The following is a 26,221-nucleotide window of genomic DNA, read 5'->3' as shown; positions in this document are numbered from 1 at the left end:
CATCCCCTGGTTTATTGTATGTCTGATGGGGGCTTCCAGAGTGTAGCTGTGGTTCCCCTATCATGGCCTTCTGTACCCTCCTTCCTCTCTGTCATTCCAGGATTTGTGAATGGACTGGAAGAAAAAAAAATAGTTCTCAGCTAGTCCCAAGTGACTGCAGGGTGTGTCCATGTAACTTTGTACTGGTAGGGAAGGAAACTCGTTACCAGGTGTTCTCATCACAAACAGAAACCTGACTCCTTAATATCCTTATCTCTGCTCAAATCCTTCTGGGGCATCAGCTGTGCTGTTAGCAAGAGTAACTGCAAGCACGCATACACACGCACAACACAAATACTAAGCGCTTGGTTGACTTCAGTGTTAGAGCCAAAGCCTGTCTTGTCTGAGGCAAGGAGTAGCTGCAGCTCAGTGTTGGAGCAGGGGTTTCCGAACCGTGGCCCAGGGTGTGGTCTGTAAAAATGCAATTAAAAAAAAATCATACCCAGTGCATTGCAATTGTTACAACAGGCAGAAAAATAATCAAGCAGTCTGCCAAGACTCTCCACAGTTTTCAAGTGGTCTGGGAGGGGGAAAAGGTGGGAGCATCTGATTTGCATGCAGAAGGCCCCAGATTCAGTCCCCAGCATCCCCAGGGAACTCCTTCTGCACTGACGCTTTGACATGTAGTCGATTTTAGGGGCATATTTTTTTGGTGCACAGTCAGTTCACATGGAACACTAGATAGGCTTGTCAGTCCTCGTCATGCCCGTGTATGGACATCCTCCCTATGCATTACAGGGAAGAATCGGTAGTGGTGAACCAAATACTTTCCAGACAGACAGGTCATTTCATTTGGGGGAAACTCAGGATAGGACCACAAGGCTCCTCTGAACAGGGCCAGACCAAGACGTTTGCTGTTTGAGGTGGAACAGCAAATGCCTCCCCCCCCCCTGAAAAAATCAAGATGCATAGTATCCAAAGCTAGTCAAGTTGGCACACGGGCAGAAAATCCCACAAGCGCCTCTCCATGGGAGTCAAAATACAACAATTATAAAATCAAATATCTTACTGCCTTTTCATGACTTTCCCTATCAGCTCCTGTCTTACTTTGCCTAGCAGTAGCAGACAGCAGGGTGGGGCTTACCTGACCTCCCATTACTGGCATTGCTGCGGCTTACCAGAAGGGGCGAGGTCTGCAACATGCAAACACATTGGTGGAGCCAGTGCTATGCCCCTGCCGGTGTATTTGTGCCCTGGCAGTCTTGCCATTGCTACTCCCTCTCCCTCCCAGTAACCCGCAGTGATGCTGGTGACGGGAGGTCAGATAAGCGCTGCTTCCCACCCCACCGCCTGCTGCTACTACCTATTGTCAGGGTGGGCACTACCTTGAACTTTATGTACCTTGATGGGGGAGGAGGAAGAAGGGCAATTTGGAAATCACTCATTCCCGCTTCCCACCCCATCCAGGATGGATCATGTTGAGTAAAGTCAAGGGAGGCTATGCCGCATTTGGGACAGAGAAAGCTACGTTATACCAGGCTGAACTGCTGGTTCACACAACTACTTGTTGATAGATCTGGCTAGCCACAATGGACAAGGAGATGCTGGACCATATAGGTCTTCACTCTGATTCAGCAGAGCTCTTCCTAAGGTCTCATCCCAGGGTCAGTTCTCCACATCGCCACTTAGAGGGCTCTCTAAAGGACTAAATGGGCTGCGGATGCGGAGGAGAGAGCTGTTGCCCACGTAGAGTGGGCTACCTGGACCAGCGGTCAAACTCTGTATAAGGCAGCTTCATATGTTCATTATAAAGATAAGGGAAATTATTGCTTTTTCAGGTGCCAAGTCCTATTCTCAACCGCTCCAGTTCTATCACTTTTTTTGGGAGGGGGGGCGTGTCAGACACCTCTTGAGTTGCTTCCTGCTGACCCTTTCAGGCTGCCTGGACAAAGAGGAGGAAGTGCTGGGGGAGAGAGGGGTATGTGCGTATTCTTTCCTGGTTGAATTGTTGTAGGCTTTGGTTTGGTTGGGAAGCAGCTGTTTGACAAGACGATGCTGCAGCAGTTGCTGGGCAGGAAATGAATCACCTTTCTGAAGGAAACTGCGGGGTGAACTTTAGATGGCAAGAGTGGAAAGCCCCTGTGGGTGGCTTTGGATATAGTCCTGCAATCGGTGTTGGCTGGTGGCTCCATGTCAGTGGGGCAGTGGAATCCAGTCCGGGTTTTAGTTTGAACTTTCAAGGAGCTGCTTGAAACATAATAAAGGATAATCAGTGAAGGATCTTTAAACAGAACACTCAGGATTGGGTTTTGTTTTTCTGTGTTTTGCATTGCTTTTAGGGCCTGAAGGCTGAGTCATGGTGGAGGGAATTCCCCCCCCCTTTCCCCCCTTCCCCAAACTGTATAGTGGAGCTGAGCAGTTTGACTTAGCACCAACTTATCACTTACAGAACTGTCCACTGCTTCCCAGGTCTTTCTCCCATCCCTTCCCACCCTGACCTGGCCTGACCTTGCTAAGCATTACAAGGTGAAATGATACTGCAGTCAGCAGGAGTGTGGTTGCAGTAAACAAAAATGGATGTTAAAAGCATCTTATTGAATTACTGTGCTACGGAGATGTGGTGACTCAGAGTGAGGCTAGTCCCCTGCTGCTGCGTCTTCTTCCTCAAGTAACAAGTCATTGGTTAAAACATTTCAAAGGTTATTGTAATGAAGACTGCTGGGGTACCATTTATTTTCTCTCACTAGTTTTGCCTCTGAAAGCATCCTAATGTACGTGAAAATTTGAAGGTTGGACCTCTGGCAGTGTATGAAGGAAAGTTCAATCAGAGTCGTTGCGCCACCTTTTAATAGTGCAGCAAGCATTGTGTTGGCAGGCAGGGTAAGATTTCCGTTCCTATGAAATGTCAATATTTTATATGTACTTCCAGTTCTGTGGTTGGTAACCACTTTGGACTGTGTTGTGTGGCCAGTGCTGGCGATCAACCTGGTGGAACACTTGCCAAAGCCCAGTGGATTAGTAAGGGGACCTATGGAATTGAGAGGGCAGTTGTTCCCTGGCTTTGTGAAGGGTGCCAAGAGAGACAGGAGACAGAGTCAATCTGTCTGAGGTCCGGTGCCTATGGGACAGCTTGTAAGAGATCTGGGGTGTGCAATGAGCTCTTGAGAAGAGCACAAAGGGAAGACTGTGAGGAGTCGAAGCTCAGTGGTAGAGCACATTCTTTGCATGCACAAGGTCCCACATTCAGTCCCCAGCGTCTTCAGGTAGGGTTGGGAAAGGCTTCTAACTGAAACCCTGGAGATCCACTGTATTAATAGTACTTGGCAAGGTGGACCAACAATATAAGGCACCCTGCTGTGTTGGAATCTGGCCACTGTGCCATATAGAAGCGTACCAAAAGGGATTCTGGGGTGTTTTGTGTGCAGACCTTGTCCTGTTCTACTCCTTGCCATTGAAAGCTGCCATCATGGAATCGTAAAGAGTTGTAGGGGGTCTTGCAATTATTACTGTGTGCATGAATTAAAGACTGGAAAATGACTTCAGCTGTTGCACTCCGTAAAATTAAGTGTCTGGATGTATTGTAAGAGAATAAAAGCAAGACACTTGAAATGTTCATTTTCAAATATGTTTTGAGGAGATAAGGTATTGTTGTGCACTGAACAGTTCCCTTGGCATTGAAGTTCCAGGGCAACGTAACTCAAGTTTGACTTTCCTTTGAAAGAGAACAAGGACTGGAAACTATTAATATTTGTTTTATTTACAAATGTACAGGTAGAACATAGGTGGAGTCAAACAGCATGCACTCCTGCCAGGCATCAGATCCCCCACCATATATGAGATCCCCATAAGAAAGGGACCTGCACCTTCAGGGTGTTTTCAGCCTTAGGGTAACTCCCTCTGCTTCTATCCCAAAACTGCCCCTTTCAACCATGCACTCAGGTGTACCTTCCCTCCCTGCTCTGGAAGCTTTTCCATTGGAAACACTCTGTATCACGAAACCATCCCCTTTTCAGTTTAGTGCCAGTAAAGGGAGAGGGAGACCATATCAGGCTATTTAACCAGTCATTTTCCTAGCAAAAGGAATATGGTAGGCAGAGTTTTTACCCAGTGGCTCCCTTTGTAAAATATGCATGGTTCATGGTGGGAGTATCTAGAGATAAGGAATGCTCTCCATTGGTTATATGCAGACAGTGCTGTAAAACATTTATTGGAGTTGTCTGTTGGGTTAGGTCATTCGTTTCTGCCTGTGTCAGAATGCCATCTCTAGAAGTATACGGTGTTCTGAGAAAATGATACAGTGTCTTCCGATATTGCTAAAGGAAGTACTTCCTTCTGTAAACAAAGGAGCTTACTTTTAAAAAAATGTGGGACAATGAATGGGCAAGGCCTGGAGGCTTCCTTTTGATGTAACTATGCCTGAGTTGAGTCAGCTCAAAGTTGGCTACTTTAGAACATTACAAGTTTGGCCATTCCTTTTAATAACTTGGTACTGTCAGGATTAAAAGTCACGTCTTGGAGACTGCATGCCATGTAAACAGTTGACGTTCCCTTTTGATGTTGCTTTTGGTAGGGAGTGATTTGCACTTAATTGCCCAAGGAATAAATCCAAACGTTGATTTAGAGCACATGTTGTCATGCAAGGTCCTGGGATCACAAGGCTGCCACCCTCCGATACTCAAGTGCTGTCAGGCAGCACCAGCCTAGCAACATCTGTTTGGAGAGATGGAAGGGAGGGCATCATAGAGGAAGGGCAGAAAAATGGGGGGGGGAGGGGAAAGGATAGCTGAGGCTCCAATCATTGTGGCTATAGTTCTGCTTCTGCTGGCTTGTTGTGACACATTTGCTCCCTGCAGCGTGGCCAGGATTTCTGCTGAAGTTGGTGGAGATGGGGATTAGGTGCAGCTTCCTCTTTCTAGAGAACTCTCCCATGTCACATGATCTAAATGGGTGAAGCTTTCCACTGGTCGCGGGAGAGGTCCAGCAGGTATCACCCTGGGTGGCTTACAGTTCAGGCCACTGGAAGCTGATTCATTGGGGCAGAGCCCCACCAACCTCACTCTTCCCTTATACTGCCCCTAACTGCCTGCCTTCTTACGATGATCCCAATGGGTGGCACTGCCTATTTATTTTTTAATATTTGATGTATATCCCACCCTTCCTCCCAGCAGGAGCCCAGGGCAGCAAACAAAAGCATTAAAAACACGTTAAAACATCATAAAAACAGACTTTAAAATACATTAAAACAAAACATCTTTAAAAACATTTTTTTAAAAAGATTTGAAGACATCTTAAAAAAGAAAAAAAAAGGTTAAAAACACCTTGTTTTTTAAAAACAGGTTTTAAAACATATTAAAAAGCAATTCCAACACAGACGCAGACTGGGATAAGGTCTCAACTTAAAAGTCTTGTTGAAAGAGGAAAGTCTTCAGTAGGTGCTGAAAAAATGACAGATGGCGCCTGCCTAATATTTAACGGTAGGGAATTCCAAAGGGTAGGTGCCACCACACTAAATATCTGTTTCCTGTGTTGTGCAGAACAAACCTCCTGATAAGATGGTATCTGCAGGAGGCCCTCACCTGCGGAGCGCAGTGATCGACTGGGTATATAAGGGATAAGATGGTCTTTCAGGTATCCTGGTCCCAAGCTGCGTTGGGCTTTATACACCAAAACTAGAACCTTGAACTTGGCCCAGCAGCAAATGGGCAGCCAGTGCAGTTCTTTCAGCAGCGGGGTGATATGTTGGCAATACCCTGCCCCAGTGAGCAGTCACACCACCACGTTTTGCACCAGCTGCAACTTCCGGACCAACCTCAAGGGCAGCCCCACATAGCCCCTATCAGCTTGCTCTTCCTTAGCCTTGTAAAACTCAGCAGGGAGGAGGATGAGCTCCGCCTGTCATGGACTGCGGTTCCGTTTACTGTTGGTCTCCTTTAGGGATGGGTGAGAATTTCGATTCAGTTTGCATTTGAAGCAGAATTTATCAAATCTGCAATTTCGGAAACTTATATGGGAACTGAAACACAGCCATCCTTCGAAATTTGCATTTGTTAGAAATTTGGGATGCAGTTCACCAACTCAAGCGCATTTACAAAAATGCATATATTAGGGGAAAGTGTTGAAACAGCATGCAAATAGGCATGAAACGATGAGAAATGGCTTGCAAAAATGTGTACCTTTGTCAAAAGTGCCTACAAAACTGTTTATTTGGAGAAATTCACACTAAAATGGTGGAGAATTTTCATGAAAAAAAATTCGCAGATTGCTGTAGAAATGTAGAGAATGGAATTTAACATTGGAAAAATGAGAAACTGGGAGAACTGAAACAGACAGATCTTTCCATCCCTAGTCTCCTTCCCTTCCACCCCACCAGTTCCACTATCCACCAACGGTTAGGGCTTCAATTTTGAGCCTGCTAGGATTTTGCCAGCCTGTCCCGCAGCTGTCTGGTAGAGCACATGCTTTGGATGAAAAAGATCCAAGGTTCAATCCCCAGCATCTCCAGGTAGAGTGGAGAGACACTCCTTCCTGTCTAAAACCCCAGAGAACTGCTGCCAGTCAGTGCAGACAGTACTGACCTAGATGGTCGACTTGGTATAATGCAGGTTCCCATGTCCACAAGTGGTTTTATATTTTCCATTTGCATTTGGGTAGTGGAGGATGTTTCCAAATCACTGCCTGCAACTGCCTGCCAAGGTTGGAAAATTAACGGAACAAACTGAGCTGGGGTTCATCTGACTTTGAGCAACAGACCACAGGAGATGATTCAGGGTGGAACTTTCCAAAGCTCGTGGTTTTTCAGACTCCTAAAAAAACATGATGCTCTTCCTTGGGTATTTGAAAAAACTTTGCCACCGTTATGTGTCACCTTGCCTCTGCTGCAGTACATAATGACATTTCCACAAACATGTCTTGAAGGGGCAAATCAATTATTAAAATGTTTGATAAAACAAGCTTTCGCACACTGGAAAATAAATGCCTCAGTTGTTTTATATTTTGTAGTACTTTTTAGGGGTCTGTCTTTCCTCCTTAATTGATTCGTTTATTTTACATGTACAGTTTTAGTGCTGTATTAAACAGCAGATGGATGGATGGAGTGCACCAATTATTTTGTTAAGAATGTGACTCTGTGTTCTGCTCAGAAGGAGTGACATCTTCGTTGCTCCTTAAGACAAAATCTGAGTATTGGGAAGATGTCATTGTTGCCATAGCAGTGGTGGTATACTGCTGTAATCCTATAAGGTTGCATTCCTATGTACACTTAATTGGGAGAAAGCCTATTGAACTCAGTGGGACTTATTTCTGAGTGAGCATGCATAGGCTTGCACTAGAAAGGTATGTTTAGCTCATTCTAAAATAAAATTTCTTCGTTTGAAAAGCATGGTAGTAAAGTGTATAGGATTTCTGATTGAGTGTACAGCTTTTTTAAAAAATTCAGGTATTCTTACTCTCTTTCCATGTTTATTTTATTTATTATTCAGATAACGTATTGTCTACGTTGATTACAAGTATCATAAACGGCTGCGAATAAAAATGAGAAAATAAAAAATACATCTTTAAAAACCATCAGTTAAAATCAATAGCTGAACAGGATAACCTTCCTACACATCAGACAAGATCTGAGTAAGCTAATAAATAGGTCAGGTGTAAAAATGAAATGGACTGCCATCAAGTCGATCCCGTCTTATGGCGATCCTATGAATAGAGTTTTCATGCTAGGCGATATTCAAAGGTAGTTTATAAACCATTGCCTTCCTCTGAGGCTGAGAGGCAGTGACTGGCCCAAGGTCACCCAGTGAGCTTCACGGCTGTGTGGGGATTCGAACCCTAGTCTTTCAGGTCGTAGTCCAACACTCTAATCACTACCCCACACTGGTTCTCCTAGGTCAGGTGTGGGGAACCTGTAATCCTCTAGATGTTGTTGGACTTGAACTGTCATCAGCTCCAGCCTGCATGATCAAGGATTATGGGAAATGTAGCCTATCTGGAGGGCTATAGGTTCCTCATGTCTGAAGTAGGTTTTTAACAGTGTTCCTTACCAATGAGTCTAGATTGTAATTTCCTTTACCAAGAATTTTGCTTTCCTTTTAGTTTAATTCCTAGGTCTGAAATATATTAGACATGATATAAATAACAGATAGCTGACTGCTTTAAAGCCGCTTAAAACCAAAAGGTACACCCCTAACATATCTGTTTGGACCCAGTCCAGAAGTCACCTTTGGTAGAAAGGCCTGGCCCAGCTCTTGAAAGATGCATTAGCAAAGGTAGGTTTCCAAGTAGACTAAATCCCATAGGTTTTGCACAGCCACTCCCTGTACTCTTTGCTTTCTGAATGTAGCATGCATGTGGTATTAAGACAGTGCTCTTCTAAGAATGTGATGGGAAAAGGGCCACATTACAATACTGATAAAGAGTAGAGGTTATTTTTTGAATGCTCTTTAGCCTGCCTTAATTCTGGGAAGCAAGGATATTGAACTGCTGTAAGAGGGAACTAATAGATATGTGCTAAATAGAACCAGTCAGTTGTCTTCATCATGATGAGTGCCAATTGAAACCTCCAGGAATCAAACTAAATAGCACTATTGTTTGTCTGATGCTCCCTTCTTTTTAGATTCTGGATTTCTTTATAATACATAATGCAGCCATCTAGCTCTTTGTTGGAGAAGAACTTGACTTCTTGTGAAAGGGGCTAGGTGAAATTTAGAGGAGGCTTGCATACACAGAATGGGGTGGAGTTAGAATAGGGTTGGGAACCAGGCACCTAATATAAGCAAGGCCATTGTTAATGTGAGAATCTGTCACTGTAGTGCCAAATCAAAGAGTTCCCAGTGGGAACAGTTAATTAATTCTAAACAGCAGGTGAATCTTTCAAAGCAGTTTCCTCTAAAGCTGCAGTCTGTATTCTGAGTGTCTGTAGCTGAGCCCTTAGTGTCAAGGTCAAAAGCCCCCCAGCCCTAACACAATGATTTCCCGTTCATCTTATTAATAGACAGTATAGTGGCAATTGGCAATAAAACCAGCCATGGGTTCCCTTGCAAAAACAAAAAAGGTTTATGAGGTGTGTTGAGCAGAAAGAGCAAGTGTCTGGAGATAATGATGCTGCGTAAACTTTTTCCTGTGATGAATTTAGCTCACCTGTTTCCCCTTAACGGTGATTAAGCAGTTCCTGGACACAAATTTAACACCTGTTGCTATGGTCAACCATTGTTGCATCACTCAGAAAAAGAACAGTATTTGAATTAGTTGTTTTGAGGTGGGCTTAGAAGTTAATGTTGGTGCTGAAAGACTGCTCAACTGCAGGTTCAAGGAAGGAGCATTTCTGAGGCTGGCTCCTGATTCGTTCACCATGGTTAGCAGGGTACCAACGCTATATGCCTGTTCTGCCTTCACTAATGCATTCATCTGTGCTTTTTATACAAATAAAGCTGTACGTGTGATACATTGGAATAGCGTATGAAATTATGCATGGTATGAAGGAAGTGGATAGAGAGAAACTCTCTCATATAATACTAGAACTCGTGGAGATTCAGGACAGACAAAAGAAAATAATTTTTTGCACAGTGCATAGTTAAACTATGGAATTTACTCCCAAAAGAGGCAGTGATGCCTGCCATTTGGATGGGTTTAAAAGAGGATTAGACATATTTATGGAGGATAAGGCTACAATGGCTATAACTGTGACGACTGTATTTTACCCCCACGGTTGAGACGCAATATGCCACTGAATACCAGTTTCTGAAACCTGCAAGAGGGGAGAGTTCTGTTGTGCTGAGCTCCTGCGTTTGGGCTTCCTGTTGACATCTGGTTGGCCACTGTGAGAACAGGGTGCTGGGCTAGATGGGCCACTGGCCTGATGCAGCAGGCTCTTCTAATGTTCACATATGAAGGATTTGATTTATTGCCATCCTGTCTCCCGTGATGGGAGCTCAAGGCGACATACAGAGGGTTCCCAGGGGGCCTCCTGTCCAAGCACTGACCAGACCCAGGCCTGCTTAGCTTCAGCAAAGTAGCTGTATCCTACGCCTTCAGTCCATGATCTTGGACCTGTAAGGGAGAAGTCCAAAGATGTAAAAAGGGCCATCGCTCAGTAGTAGAGTACATGCTTTGCGTGCGGAAGTTCCCATCTTCAATCATGTCATCTTCATGTATTCTGGGGAAAGTCCCCTGTCAGCAAACTTGGAGAGCTGCCAGTCAGCATAGAAAGGAGCTAGGTGGACCAATGGTCTGACTTGCTCTAAGGCAGCTTACTATGTGTTCTTTACAATTAGTGTCATTTAAGCACCAGCCTTAAATCTGGTGACAAAAGACATTCTCTAAAAGTTTCAAGTGTCAGTGCGTCTGTCAATATTTTTCTAGGAGCTTTAAAGGTGTCTGTTGATCCAAGGAGTAAAGATACATTTGCTTTCTTTGTCTGCAGGGTATGGGGTGGGGGTGGGGTTTTTTAGCAATTCTTTGTCCTCACCCTTTTGGTGACAGGTGGCCTTTTGCTGCTTTCCCATTGATGTCAGACATGTACCAAATTCTTGGGTTTGTGAGGTTTAAGGAGCCAGCTGCTCCTCTGGGGTTGGGGTGGATTATGGGGGGATGGTGGAAGAATGGGCAGTGCTGTAACAAAATTAGTAAAGCTGATGTTCAGAGGGACTGCAGTAACCAAGGGTTGATATTTCCTCCCACAGCCAGCCAACAAGTCTGCTAATGACATTGTACAAGATAAGTTTGCCTTTCGGTGCAATAGATGAACATTTGTTGGGACTGACAGTGCTGATGTTAAAATGCCTCCCTCTCCACCTTAGGTCCATGTAGATCCCGCGCCAGACAGCATGCAACCATAACCTAGATCCATAAGGCAGAGAACCCCAGCCACTTAGTCAGGCCTCAGTTGAGGGCCTGGAAAGCAGGCAGGCTTTTCTACCCATGTTGCCTCAGAAAGCTCTCGGGTCCTCGTTGGCGCCCTTGGGGTTATTTAAACAGTAAGGTTGCTTCCATGTGACCTGAAATTTAGTGCATTCATGTTTCACTGAATGAGTCATTGAGGAAAGACTGTGACTTAAACCACATTCAAGCCATATGTTTATTCTACTATTGTTCCACTTTAAACAGTCATGGCTTCCCCTGAAAAAATCCTGGGAAGTGCAGTTTGTGAAGGATGCTGAGAGGAAACCCGTATTTCCTGCACAGAGCTGTAGTTCCCTGAGTTACTTGGGAAGAGACATTGATTGTTGAAACCACTCCGGGAACTGTAGCTCTGTGAGGAGAATAGGGGGTGTCCTAACAACTCTCAGGATTCTTTGAGGGAAGCCATAGTGGAATAAATGTATGTGGAATAACTGTATGGTATGACTGTGGCCTCGAGCCTGCTTGATAAAAGTGTGATGCCCCATCTTCCACATTAAACTGCCTTCTGCTTCTGTATCTCACTGCTTATATTTAACTCCAGCGGCAATTGGTGACTCCATGTCAGTGAGGCAATGGAATCCGCTCTGGGTTTTAGTCTGAACTTTCAAGGTGCATGATTAAGTGCTATAAAAACACATGAAATAAAGAAATGAACTTAGGTGAATTGTTGATATAAATTGGTGTTTATTTTAGTGCTTGGACAATCTGGCTGAAGATACAATAGTTTAAGCAGGGGTTCCCAAGCTTCCCCCCCCCCACCAGCCACTTAAAAAATTACAGATGTTCTTGGTGGGCCACTTAATGATTTTTCTGCTTGTTGTATTTATTTATTTATTTATTTCATTTAATTTATAAACCGCCCGTAGCTAATAGCTCTCTGGGCGGTGTACAAGGTTAAAATACAATATTACAATAAAAGCAATAACAAATAGCAGCAAGACTAGAACATTAAACATGAACATTAAACGTTAACATTAAACATTAAAATGCCTGGGAGCATAGCCAGGTCTTAACCTGGCGCCTGAAAGAAAGTACCATAGGCGCCAGGCGTATCTCCTCTGGTAAGCTGTTCCACAATTCGGGGGCCACTACAGAAAAGGCCCTGGATCTAGTAATAATCCTCCGGGCATCAATTGTAGCAATTGTAATGCACTGTGCTGGATGCTGGATGATTTTTAATTGTATTTTGATTTTTTGTTTTATTTCTTATGTTGTTTGTTATTGTATTACTATTTGCATGTCATAGAATTCAAACTGTAATACAGCAAAATACAGTATAAGAAATAAAAGAAGCAATAAAATATAATTAAAATTGATATGAGTATTTTATGTGGACATGCCATGGACCACCTGAATGAAGCTCGTGAACTGCTGGTGGTCTATGGACCCCAGTTTGGGAACTCATGATATAAAGGCAATTTAAAAGCAAAAGATCTCCCGCGTGTCCCCCCAAAAAAAATTAGGGAGAAAGGGCACATGGGGGGGATTAAAACAAAATACTTGCATCACATCCTCTAAAACAGAAATGTCAGGAGTTTGGAATATTTTTAGGGAGTCAAGTAATACTGTAAGTGGGAGGGAAGACAGCTGGTGTCCAGCTTAATCCTTTTTTCTGCAATGTCTGCATGTCTTCAGATGATATTTATCTTGTGTTTTGTGTGCTGCATTGTCTGCGCCTCCTTATTCTTTCCATCTGTTGCATTTATTTTCTTTCTATGGCTGGGAAGATGGAGGCAGGAGAGGATGAAAGTAAGTTTTTTCTCCCTCTCTCATAACACTAGAACTCGTGGACATCAATGAAGCTGAATGGTGGAAAATACCAGGACAGACAAAAGAAAGAACTTCTTCACACAGTGCACAGTTAAAACTATGGAATTTGCTCCTACAAGAAATATTGATGGCCATCAACTTAGATGGCTTTAAAAGAGGATTAGACAAATTCATGTCTGGGAGATGGGCTGTTCTGGATGGGGTTATGCGCACCTTGAAGGAGTAGGTCTGCAGCTTGGGGGTACTCCTGGATCCAACACTGTCACTGGAGGCTCAGGTGGTCTCAGTGGCTAGGAGTGCCTTTTTCAAGCTGCAGCTGGTTTGCCAGCTTCGGTCCCTGTTGGACAGAGAAGACTTGGCCACAGCGCTCCATGTTCCGGTGACTTCCAGATTGGATAATTGCAATGTGCTGTACATGGGACTGCCTTTGAAGACAACTCAGAAACTTCTACAGGTCCAAAATGCAGCAGCCAGATTACTGGCTGAGGTTGCCTTTAGATCTCATATAACCTGTTTTAAAACAGCTGCATTGATTGCCAGTTCATTTCTGGGCCTAAGTTGAAGTGTTCACGCTAGTGTTTAAAGCCCTAAATGACTTAGATCCCAAATATCTGAAAGATCCCCTCCTTCCCTGTAGACCCTCTCAGGTGTTGAGATCAGCAGAGAGGGCCTTTTTGTTCGTTCTGCCGCCCTCGGAAGCTCGGGGGTGGTGGCCTGGGATAGGGCATTCTCTGTGGTGGCCCCAAAGTTGCAGAACTCCCTTCCCAGTGAGGTACGTCTGGCAACTTCATTGTACAGTTTTAGGTGAATGCTGAAGATGCCCCTCTTGACCCTGGCCTTTGACACCTGAGATGTATATTTTTTAGGACCCACCCTATTTGGGAATTTTAGATTGTTTTTAATAATCCATGTCTATCTAGATTTGTAAAATAAGTCATGTCTGCATAGCTTGCAACCCCTCAAGATGAATGGATCCTACCAGTGAAGTATTGTGGTTCCATCCTGTTCTTTCAGTGGCCAACCAGGTGCCCATGGGAAGCCCACAAGCAGGACCTGAGTGCAAGAGTACGCTCCTCTCCTGTGGTTTCCAGCAACTGGAATTCAGAGTTATACCACCTCCGACTATGAAGGCAGAGAACAGCCATCGTGGCTAGTAGCCATAGATAGCCTTATCTTCCATAAATTTGTCTAATCCTCTTTTAAAGCCATCTGAGTTGGTGGCCATCACTGCCTCTTGTGGGAGTGAATTCCATAGTTTAACTACGTGCTATGTAAAGAAGTACTTTCTTCTGTCAGTCTTTCAACACTCATCTTCATTGGATGTCAGCAAGTTCTAGTGATTCGAGAGAGGGAGAAAAACTTCTCTATTCACTTTCTCCAAGCCATGCATAATTTTATACACTTCTGTCATGTTACCTCTTACTCGCCTTTTCTCTAACCTAAAAAGGCCCAAATGCTGCAACCTTTCATCATAGGGGAGTCGCTCTGTCCCCTTGATCATTTTGGTTGCCCTTTTCTGAACTTTTTCCAGCTCTACAGTATTCTTTTTGAAGTGAGGCAACCAGAACTGCAAACAGTATCCTAAATAGGGTCTCGCCATAGATTTGTATAATGGCATTATGATATTGGCAGTTCTATTTTCAGTTTCTTTCCTAATGATCCCTAGCATGGAATTTGCCTTTTTCACAGCTGCCTCACAGTGGGTCAACATCTGCATCGAGCTATCTGCTACAACCTCAAGGTCTCGTTTCTGGTCAGTCACTGCCAGTTCAGACCCCATAAGCACCTCATGCTGCCCTGGGCTCCTTCTGGGAGGAAGGGCAGGAGATATATATAAATATAAAAATAAATAATGAAGTGCATATATATAAAATAAATGAGCATATATATAAAATTAAGAATTTTTTTGCTCCAATATGCATAACTTTACTCTTGTTTATGTTGAATTACATTTGCCATTTTACTGCCCATTTACTCAGTTTGGACAGGTCCTTTTGGAGCTCTTTGCAATCCCTTTTTGTTTTAACAACCCTGAACAATTTAGTATCATCAGCAAATGATACTGATCTTTGGAAGATAAGATAAGAGCCCTGCAAGATGAGATCAAGCACCTATGAAGTCCTGCATCCTGTTGTCACTATGGCCAACCTGATGTCTATGAGAAGCCTGCAAGCAGGACTTGAGCACAACAGCACGACTGAAGAAGCACAAGTGAAAATGACTGAAACCTTCTCCACAAGATGGGGAGGAAAAGAGTGCAGAATGCAGCAGAATGCTTGTGTGCACATGCCTTGAAGTCGCTTCCCCAAAGAGAGTGTCATTTGTTTAGCCATATTTCTCCTAGGTGCCTTGACAGTATTGTGAAAAGGAAAGATAAAAGGCTGGCTGTGTCCTGTTTTTGAAGAAGATAGTCACAGAAGGCCTTTCAAATGCATGCCTGCCCGTTGCCCATGACACTGATAGATGATAAAGGACACGCATCATGAATCTAATCTGTCTGTCTTGTTTGGCTATCTCCTTCCTTCTGCAGGAAACAAATGGGAGACATGTTAGAGCAGGAGTGTCCAGCTATTTTGGCAAGTGTGCCACAAATAGATCCTTAGTGCCCTGCTCCACTGCACACCATGCTACTTATGCAACATCATGAGCCTAGGCATAGTTTTGCCTTCAGTCTGCTGAGTTAGAAAACAGGCAGCAGCATTGTGTAGGAGAGACAAGTGAGCATACAGTCCTGATTCTGTGTCATACCAATGTTCCACTCCTGATTCTGTGTCATACCAATGTTCCACTCCTGGAACGGTGCAGAGTCCTGCTACCTGTGTCTGTTGTTGGCCTCACGCTACACATTGATTGCCTATGTGGTACAGAATGTTTTAATGCTCAGGCATGCCTGTGTCCGGTCTGCAAAAGCACAAGGCTGGAACTACTTTCAGGGTTGTGAATACTGTACATTTGGGGGGGGGGGAGAGAGACCACAATTGAATTTTGCAACCCATATAAATTATGTAAATATGCTTGACTTTGCAAAGGAAATAAACGTCCTGCAACTGCTAGTGAACAGGTGAAGAACATTGTCCGGATACAATAGGATTTGGGGTTGGGCCATAGCTCAGTGGAACATAGATCTGTTTTGCATCAGGTCAATCCCTGACATGTCCAGGTAGGGCTGGAAGAGAACCCTGCCTGAAACCGTGGTGGGCTGTTGCCAGTCAGTGTAGGCAGTACTGGGCTAGGTGGACCAATGGACTGACTCACATAAAGCAGCTTCCTATGTGAGTTGCACCAAGATCTTCCTGCACTGTGCACTGCTGACCATTGTGGTAGTACGCTTAACCCTGCGGAGTAGGGGAAGAAAAGGCTGCTTTATCCTCTGTGGCCTCAGGATGGTTTCACCTACCTGTGGCACTCCACTGCATCCTCCTTGGCATTAATACTTCAAAGGCAGACTTGGGTGTTTCACAGTTCAACAGCCAGACTCTGTCTCTGTTGCTCTACAGGCCCCATCTGAACCATTCATTTAAAGCACTAGGATACCACTTTAAACAGTGATGATTCTCCCAAAGAACCCCAGGAACTGTAGCTTGTTAAGGGTGCTGAAAGTTGTTAGGAGACCCGTATTCCCCTCATGGAGCTACAGTTCCCAGAGTGGTGTTAATAGTAAGGCCCTTTTCCCAGAGAACTCTGGGAATTGTAGTTCTGTGAGGAGAATAGGGGTCTCCCAACAACTCTCAGCACCCTTTACACACTACAGTTCTTGGGATTCTTTCGGGGAAGTCATCACTGTTTAAAGTGGTATGATGCTGCTTTAAGTGTATAGTGCAAATCGGACCTTAGACTCTTGGTATTTTGCTAGTCAGCCTGCCTGCCCTCCAGTCTCTTCATTTTCTTGTCTTCCTTTCTGTTTGCTGCTCCTCTACATCCATGTTCTAGCTTTTTTCTGGCCTGTAATAGGCTATATCCACACTGTACATTTAAAGCCCTCTTACACTACTTTAAACAGTCATGGCTTCCTGCCAAAATCCCTGGGACCTCTAGTTTGTTAAGGTGCCGCTGAGAGTTGTCCGGTGACCTTTCACAGAGCTACAGTTCCTAGCACCTTCAACAAGTTACAGTTCCCAGGATTCTTTGGGGGAAGTCTTTACTCTTTAAAGTGGTATAAAAGAGAGCTTTGAATGTGTTGAGTGGATGTGACCATTTTGGTTGATCTGTAGCCCTCAGGATAATGCTGGACTAGAACTCTGATGATCTCTGACCATTGGCCATCCTGGCAGGGGCTGATGGGATTTCAGAGCCCCACAGGGTCTATCCTCAGCATTCTATCCTACCTCCCATCCTGACCCTTACAGGAATTCCATACTTTCAGTCCATCTTGCTTGGCCTGAGGGAAATGAGCACATGGACAGGCAACTACTCTGAACCTTCCACTTGGACACTATATTGTCTTGTGCTGGGATTCATGCTGTTGTGTGTGAGTGCTGTGTGTGCTGTGTCTCCCTCCTATTCTTGCCTTTAATTAGGTCCTCAGCATTAGCTTTCAAATGGCAGTTTTGGATACAAAGCGTCTTTCTTGGAGCAAATATGCTTTGGTGAAAGAATTCGGTTTTCCTTCTCCCTCCCCCAGTCTAAGCTGTGGCAGATGCCTGCACATTTGAAACGTACAGACACACACCACTTGCCCCCTTCAGTGGGCTGCCTGCTCGTGTGGCCATTAACGCCTTGCTGTGTTTCAAGATGGCAGCAGTCTCCCAGATGTGAGGAGGCTTTTGAGGGGCAGAACATAGCTCATGTCTGCTTGCCTCACGTGAGATTGCTGCTGTTTTATGGCATGAAGCATCCCAGAGTCTCTGGTTTCAGAGAAAGCAACGTTGCTCCTTTTTTAAAACAGAGAACTGCTGTGAATAGATCTGGAACTGCTAATGTGAGGATCCTTGCAGCAGGCCCCCACTGAGCGATGCTGAGAAAAAGGGGTGGTATTGTTTCACACCAAGGCCTTAGTTTAAACATGGTCTGGCTGTGAAGGCGATGTGTGTTGCAGAGTGGGCCTTGGACCTGTGCACCCAGAGAACCAGGCCATGTGCTTAGGTGTCTACATAAACAGGCCTGAGCCATGTTATCTGTCTAATATTAGCAAACTTTCTGATTGCTATCAGGGTCTATTGACATCAGGCAGGCACCATCATTATGTTCTTTTAGATGCCTGCCGAAAACCTTTCTGTTTTGGTGGGCCTATCCAGATGCATGATTTGGTTATATTTGTTCTTACATTTGTTTTATATGTTTTATTGGTTTTTAGATGTTTTTAATGGTTTTTAAATGTTTTGATTTTTTTATATTTTAATTGCATTTTTATTACAAATGCATTTGCCACCCTGGGCTCCTTTGAAGTAAGGGCAGGATAGAAATTAAATAAATATAATACTGTCATGGGCATCTAAGTATATAGATAGAGGTAGATATATATGCTCTTTTGGGGGGTGATTGCACAAACCTAAAGCTTGTATGTTTAGCTCACCATCTACACAAAATGTATATTCACATTGATGGCAAATATACATTGAGTTCATAGCCTGGGAAATGCAAGCATACACAGACAGACATGCCTTTTTCTCTGGGCTGGTTTGGAAGGTATATTTAGGGGCATGGGTTCTTCCTGTTGTTGTTTATTAAATTTATATCCCACCCCTACTTTTGAAGTTGCCCAGGGCAGCAAACATATCAATAAAACAATTTAACAACAAATGCATTCTAAAAACAGTTTAAAACATTTTGCAATGCAATTACAGTTAAAAAGCATTCTAAAAAAATTACAGTTAAAAACATCTCACCAGTGATTGGATTAAGTTGCCTTAATCCAAGTGAAACCATTAGTCTCTCTTGCTCAGTATTGGCTATACCAGTGGTAGCCAATGCGGTGCCTTCCAAACCATCATCTTTAGCTGCCATCATCCCTAATCATTGTTCATGCTGGCTGAGGCCAATGGGAGCTGGAGACTTTCCTTTTCTCCCAGGCATTTTAGCATGTGTTTTTAAATTGTTTTAAATTTGTATATGTGTTTTTAGTGTTTTTAGGTACTGTAAACCACCCAGAGAGCTTCGGCTATGGGGCGGTAAATAAATAAATAAATAAACCTGAAGGGCACCAACTTGGCTGCCCTTAATCTATGCTGAGTGGCAGCAGTTCTACATGTTTTCAGACTGGAATCTTTCTTGGTTGTACCTGAAGATGCCAGGGGTTGAACTTGAGACCTTTTGCATGCAAACTATGTGCTTTACCACTGAGATACAGCTGTAGTCAATAATAACAATCCAGCAGAATGAGATGATTACTGCCTTCTTAGCCATAACCATGTGACGATGGAACCCTTGCAGTCTGTCTACACATTTAGTTATACAAAAAATGTCTAGGGAATCAGCCATGCAATTGAGGCCTACGTGCACAGATTGACTTTGATAGTATCATTCCCATGTGGCAGCCCAGAGATATAATCTGAAGCAGCCCTTAGCCTTTGAGAAAGAGCCCCTCACTGTTCTCACAGCTTCCTCAGCCCAACAAGCAAAAGACACTTCAAAGAGAAAATTGTGGATCTGATCATGGATTGGCAACCTTTGTTCTTTTGAAGAGCTGTTGCATTTCATAAAAAAAAGGCAGGTGAGTTATATGCGCCTTTAGGAGTTGTGTGGGGAGACCTTCTGAAAGAATAGCGTATAGCTATATTTAAAATAACTGGTGTGGAGAAAGAAATAATTTGAATGTTAAACTAATCACTTTAACTGGAGCTCAGGATCATCCAGTGAAACTGATAGTAGGTTCAGGACAATCAGAAGGAAGTAATGGGACACATGTAGGGAATTAATCATCTCAGCAGCCGCTTCATGCGTTAATCATGTGAAGGAGGATCCAAAGGGCCACACCTCTGGCCCTCCCTCCCTTCGCCCTTGGATGTCCACTCATCTTATAATGGACATCTGTAGGGGAAAGAGCCTGCAAATGTAGATTATCCATCTGCAGGAATGCCTACTCAGTGTGTTGAAGTTTTGGAAGGAGGGCAAGCAAAGAAGTTACATGAGGAGTTGGAGGTGGTGCCAGTAGTGTGGCCTTGCTGCCCATTAATTATGTTTTGGGTGGGATTCAGGTGGTGGGTCTGGCATAACTTTATCTTCTCTCTCTCTCTCTCTCTCTCTCTCAAGCACACGCACACACACATTTTGTCATATTGTTTGTTTGGCTCACTCCTACTTTGGGTGAATGATAGCCCACCAATTCACAATTTAATGTAATGTGTTGGGTTCCTCATATAAGCTGTGGGGGCATACAGTATATTCTTTTCCAGTTAGAATTGCGCACAAAGAATCCTGTGAACTGTAGTGTACCCCTCACAGGGCTATAGTTCCCACCACCCTTAACAAGTGACAGTTCCCAGGATTCTTTGGGGGAAGCCATGTGCTTTAAATGTTTGGTTTGTATTCAACAATGGTCGCTATTGTGGACAATCCACTGTTGGAGGCAGTATGCTTCTGAATCCCCGTTGCTGGGAATTGCAGATGGGGAGAATGCTGTTGCGCTTATGTCTTGCTTATGGACTTCTCATAAGCATCTGGTTGGCCACTGTAAGAACAGGATGCTGGACTATGATGGGCCTTTGGTCTAGTCCAGCAAGGATCTTCTGATGCTCTTAACATAGCTGACTTTAAAAGAGGGCAAGACAAATTCACAGAGGACAGCTCTGTCGATGATTATTAGCCAAGAATAGAATCTGCAGTTCAGAAGCAGTGTATTGCTTAATTAGGCTCCTGCTGGGAGGAAGGTTGGGATATAAATCAAATAATAAATAAATAAATAAAATTGTCACATATGAAGAGCAAGCAACAAGGGATAGCTTATCTTTATGATGCACTGAGTTTTTTCACAAGGGCACCTGGCTTTTTCACTGTCAGAAGCAGAGTGCTGGAATTGATGGACCTTAACTGTGATCCAGCAAGACAGTTCTCATGCTGTGTTCTTTACAAACAGCACCATCTACTGGCGAGCTGTGTGTTCTAGGGAATCTGATGTACAGGTTTCATGGTACTTGGCTGTGTCACAAAATTGTAAAGGGCCCTGGAGCCATTGTGGACTGCTTCTGTGACTTAGCAAACATTCCTGTGTATCTCCTTTCCCCCTCCTCAACACAAAACATGGAGCAATTGTGTGATGCAATGCAAACAATCACTCTGGAAAAAATACATATATTTATCATATATGCACTTAGCTCTTCTCCTTATCCAGAGGAGTGCTTTCATGGATGATAAAAATGGCATGGGCATATTTTGTAAACAACATGGAGGTGCAAGGGTCCACAGATGCACTTGCCCATTGGCAAGTGCATATTTTAACATGGCGAGTTCGGTATTGAGAAGAAACAATGAGTGTGAAACCTCGGCTCAGACCTGTGGGGGAGATGCTTCTCCTACAGTTTCATTAGACATTGAGCATGATGTCAATCAAGATCCTGCCTCTCTCTGGGGGAGGGGAGCATAGCAAACACAACTGTTTGGCTAGCTGCTAAGGCTACACAAAATTAATGGATCCCTGTGGAGGATGGAATCTCTGGCTATTGCAACATCCTTTTGCAGCCCCTTTGTAGTGGGAATTCATATTGGATCTCAGCTTTTGGGCTGTAGAATGCACTATCTTTTGGCACCTAGCAAAAGGATTGCCTCTCTCTATACATACCAACCCGGACCCTGCAATTGGCATCAGAGGTCCTTCTTTGTGTGCCCTCTCTGAAGGAGGCGTGGAGAGTGGCAACATGAGAATGGGCTTTCTCAGTGGTAGCTCCCACTTTGTGGAACACTCTCCCCAGAGAGTATGCATGGCGCCATCATTATCCTTCTTTACACACCAGGAAAAAACATTTCTCTTCTCCCAGGCATTTGGTTCTTAACTTTGGAGGGCTTGTGTTGCGTACTGCTCCACTGCATTATGTACTGTTTTGTTTTTAACTTTTAATATATATATATATATATACCTTTTACTTCTATTTTTTTAAAAATTTATTAACTGTAAGTTGCTTTGAGTACACATATATGTGTAGAAAAGCGACTTAACAAATTAGTTAATTAAATAAATAAATCCGAAAGACTTTTTGCCATTCTTTACTGCAAAGTGGAGAAAGGCTTGCTCCTTCCAGGTTCCAGAAGTGTGGGAGCTTTGGCTCTCCAGATGTTGCTGAACTACAACTCCCATCAGCCCTAACAAGCATACCTAGTGGCCAGGGAGGATAGGAGTTGTAGTTCAGCAACATTTGGAAAGCCAAGGGTTTCCCCACACTTGATTTAGATCCTGGCATTCGATATCAGCTGCTGCTGAGGAAGCTTTTTGTCCTAGTTGTTATTCTTACGTTGTTGGATGAGGATTTTAGGAAATTTGCATTGTATGTTTCAGTTTTTTGGGTTTTCAGTGTTTTATCTGTATTTTATCTTGTTAAGCCTGATAAAAATTCTTGTTGTCATCATCGGTATTATTTATTACATTTATATCCAATCATTCCTCCCATAGAAGCCCAGGGCAACAAACACACAAACAATTAAACATCTGACAACAGTTCCAGTACAGACGCATTGTTTGGCACTTCAGTCTAATCTGTGTTTAAAACACTATTTTTTAAAAATTATTTTCGTGCATCCCTTGGGAGTACTTTATTTATTTAAGAGAACCTGGCTTACCAGCTTTTTATAAACAAGTCTATTTTCTTCTTTTAGGTGCTACCAGAGAAATTGGCTCTGCTCTGACGAGAATGTGCATGAGGCACAGAAGCATTGAGTCCAAACTCAGGCAGTTCTCAAGGTGAGTAATGCATGTCATTGAGCTGATGGAGTTTGGAAAGAACCCTTCATTAGCTCCTGGATAGTGGTCAAGATGTAATTGGTACACAACCCCTTTCATTCAGGACCACATTCAGTTGTTTACTGGGGCTGGCTTCCAGCTAACCTCTGACTTTCGGTTGCTGGGAACACCCTTTCCTTTTCTCTCACCAAACAAACTGAGCTTTGTAGAAGAGGAAGATTTAACTGCCCATCCTGAGAAACCAGGCTTGTTGGCACAACCCTCTTTATACACCAGGAATTCCTGTCCCTGGTATTAACTGTAGCTCAGCAGTGAATGAAGAGTGCCAAAGGGTAGGGTTTCCCATATTGAGAACTTGGGCAGTTGCTGCAAAGGCAAACATTTTATTGGGCCTGCCCAGTGTCTGGTACCTCTCTCTTTTATGCTTAAAGAAGGCACGTTTTCTTTATTTCTTTTTAAAAAATAATTATTTTATTTTATTAACAAAGTCATTAAAAATACAAATAATTTTAAACACATAATATAAACTACAAGGAAGACGAATGTGCAGACATTACCCAAGGCAGTGATTTGTTTCCCAGCTGAATGGCCACAGATAAAGCCAAAGCCTGAGTAGCAGCAAGTGGATAGTATAAAGTATACAAGGAGCAGAAATAATTATCATGTTAAAAGGATCTAGTAGTATACAAAGTTACATGTATCTCTAAATAAAATATTTTGATGGAATGTGCCAACCATGTGATTGTCAGGGCATGTAATTCACAGAAGCTGGATTACTGCAATGCGCTCTATATGAGGCTGCCCTTGGGCTTGGTTTGTAAGTTCCAGCTGGTGCAGGGTGCAGCATCCAGACTGTTGATGGGGGCACATGGCTGACAACATGTCACACCATTGTTAAAATATCTGCGTTGACTGCTCATCCACTAGTGAGCCAGGTTCAAGGTCCTTGTATTAATTTACAAAGCCCTGAACAACTTAGGTCCAGGGTACCCTGAACACTTATATTGCAGCTTGATCACTGAGATTATGTACCAGAACATCATAAGTCATCCCACGTTGGCAAGGTTTATCTGACAACAGCAGGAACTTGAGCCTTTAGCGCCATTGGCCTAGCATTGTTGGCCCAGCCCTGTGGAATGCTCTGCCAATAGAAATTCAGCAGGCACCTTCTATTCTGATTTCTAAACCCTGCTGAAAACTTCACTAGGCTTACGCAGGCAATTAAGTTAATTGATTTCTGATTTTAAATTTATATATGGTTTTACTGTGTTCATATATGTTGTAAACTGCTTTGGTGTTTTTTTAATAGCACATATAAATAATTTTATAAATAAATAAATAAATAAATGTAAACCACTTTGTGAGGTCCTCCTAAAAAGCAGTGTGTGTGTGTGTGTGTGTGTGTGTGTGTGTGTGTGTGTGTGTGTGTGTGTGTGTGTGTGTGTGTGTGTGTGTGTGTGTGTGTGTGTGTGTGTGTATATATATATATGTATATATATATATGTATATATATATATGTATATATATATATATGTATATGTATATATATATATATGTATATGTATATATATATATATGTATATGTATATATATGCCTTAAATAAATAAATAAATAAAGAGCCATCAAGTGGCTGCAGAGTCTTGTGGATCAGCATTTTCCCTGACAACTCACAGTTGGTGAGTCAATTTCTTGGAGATGGCTATAAACAAGGCTTTTAAAAACCAGTTTTCCAGTGAATGGGTAGAGGCATCTTTCCAACCTTGGCCAAAAAGGCAGCAACCAGTAGATGGTGAGCTAAAGTTTTACAGTCAGTACCAGAATTTTCATCAGCAAATATTGAAACTTGGGAATCCACTGATCCACATAACTTGGGATCCATTGATCTCTCTCAAACAATAATCAAACCAATTTCTTGTTCCACTGAGACTCTTAGGTTATGAATGCGTCTATAACCACGCCATATGTGATAGCAAGTTCTCCTTTAGCTGCAGCCACACCCACAGAAAGAGTTGCCCATCTGTGTAATATGAGCCAGCTGAGGTGAAAACCATCACTGAACCACTTTTTGAGTGAATCTGAGAGCTACTGTTGCATTGCGAGATTTAGGTATGAATTGGGGACTCCTTTTCCCCCAATCTAGAGTAAGCGGCCTTTGGCTAGACATTGTCTCTCGGTCCCACATGTCTCATACCATCAGTAATATGGAGACAATAATGCAATTGAAACCATTGTATAAATGAATAAGCAGTTGTTACTCATGGATATTGAGTGGATTTCACAGCATTCCATATCAGGCTTAGGGATAGATTCAGACTGATTTTTTCCCTGTAGGATTTGATTCCTCTTTGTGTTTTCTTAACATAATTAGTGCTTTAATTGACTGTCTGATCAACCCACTTCAAGAGCAGATGGAAGAGTGGAAGAAAGTAGCCAATCAACTGGATAAAGATCATGCAAAAGGTAGTTATGTGGAGAGGGAGCAATGTTCAGGCACTGCTGGATAATATGGGTTAAAAAAACCCTTCTCATACAGGTGGTCTTCCTTTTTGTGCTGTGTATTCAAGAATTTCACAGGGTGGTGATGGCCACTAGTGGTTGATGCAGAGATATGCAGAGTTATGCGCGAGTCAGTGCTAAGAGATCAGGAATGGACCATGGAAATTGCATGCTCCTTTGCCTTATCACTTCCCATCTCAGAAACAAATCCCCCCTCCGTGTGTAACTGTTAGTAGGTGTAATGTTAAACCAATGTTAAATTACCCATAGTTTCCATTTGTAGCCCAGATTTGAAACCATTGTTTAATGCTGTTGGCTGTCAAGTCCTGGTTGAATTAGTACCATGATTAGCTTTAACGCTGTTACTTAACACTGTTAAGGCGGGGAAGGTAATTATTTTCATGAGGTGGGTAGGACTACAAGGGAGGAAGCATGCAATACTGCAACTGGTGCTCAGTCCCTTAACCATGACCAGAGGTAGTCAGCATTACATCTGCATCAGTCCTAGCTTAGGCAGAAACCACCAAAAAAGACTGATGTGAAGTGTTCATTTTATGATCTCTAACCATAAGGTTAGTATTATTTGTACTTGCTTTATTATTTATGTGTGTTTAAATACACCCTGAAGTGGTGAAAGGGAGGTACAGCCTGAATTTGGGTCTTTGCAAAGTTACGGTGGCTAGAACCCACAGTTCTTTCCAATTTGCTGCATATGGATGCATTTATATGAGCCACAGGAAGTAATGCTTTCTTAAAATGAGTTTGTACACTCGCTATGAATCCTGCCCTTTTATGTATTTTAAAACTGCCTTTTTGTTAGTACAGTGTTATACCAAATTGGAAAAAAAAATAAAACACAGTTCAGTATAATCAAGAATGCTTACAGTTTGTGTTATAATGTATAAGCAAAATAAAAAAACACATTAGAAGACAAGTTACTGCTAAGATCTGATACTGTCCACAATATCCTATGACCATTATTGTTGTTGTTGTTGTTGTTAGTAGTAGTAGTAGTATTAAATAAAATAATGATAATAAGTAAATAGTTTTATAAAGTTTATAGTTTTAGCAATGCTTGTGTGTTTTATTCCTTGTAAGCTTCATAATTTTGCACGGTTGCATATTTTATGTTGCAAGCCGCAGGGATAGAGGTAGGTATTTGAGGTGCAGGTTAAGCAGGGCTACGAGTAGGTTCCTACTCAACCCACACCTCCTCGTGATAAACTGAACTAGAGAGCCTGCTTTTTAGGATCCCC

The 26,221-nt window shown here is 43.0% G+C and overlaps 1 protein-coding gene across 15 annotated transcripts in view; it reads left to right on the top strand.

Annotated features, from left to right (window-relative positions):
- The window catches only part of MTSS1 (MTSS I-BAR domain containing 1), a 175,913-nt gene that overhangs the window by 106,068 nt on the left and 43,624 nt on the right, over positions 1 to 26,221 (top strand). For all 15 annotated transcript variants that reach the window (XM_061606310.1, XM_061606286.1, XM_061606302.1 and 12 more), the window contains exons 4-5: positions 22,384 to 22,468; positions 24,838 to 24,929. In XM_061606310.1, coding sequence (XP_061462294.1) covers positions 22,384 to 22,468; positions 24,838 to 24,929 — 177 coding nt within the window. The remainder of the gene's footprint in view (positions 1 to 22,383; positions 22,469 to 24,837; positions 24,930 to 26,221) is intronic.

Source organism: Rhineura floridana, chromosome 1, assembly GCF_030035675.1.
Source record: "Rhineura floridana isolate rRhiFlo1 chromosome 1, rRhiFlo1.hap2, whole genome shotgun sequence".
Lineage (NCBI taxonomy): Eukaryota > Metazoa > Chordata > Lepidosauria > Squamata > Rhineuridae > Rhineura > Rhineura floridana.
Note: the sequence above shows the minus strand (reverse complement) of the source record. Positions and strands in the feature narration are given on the sequence as shown.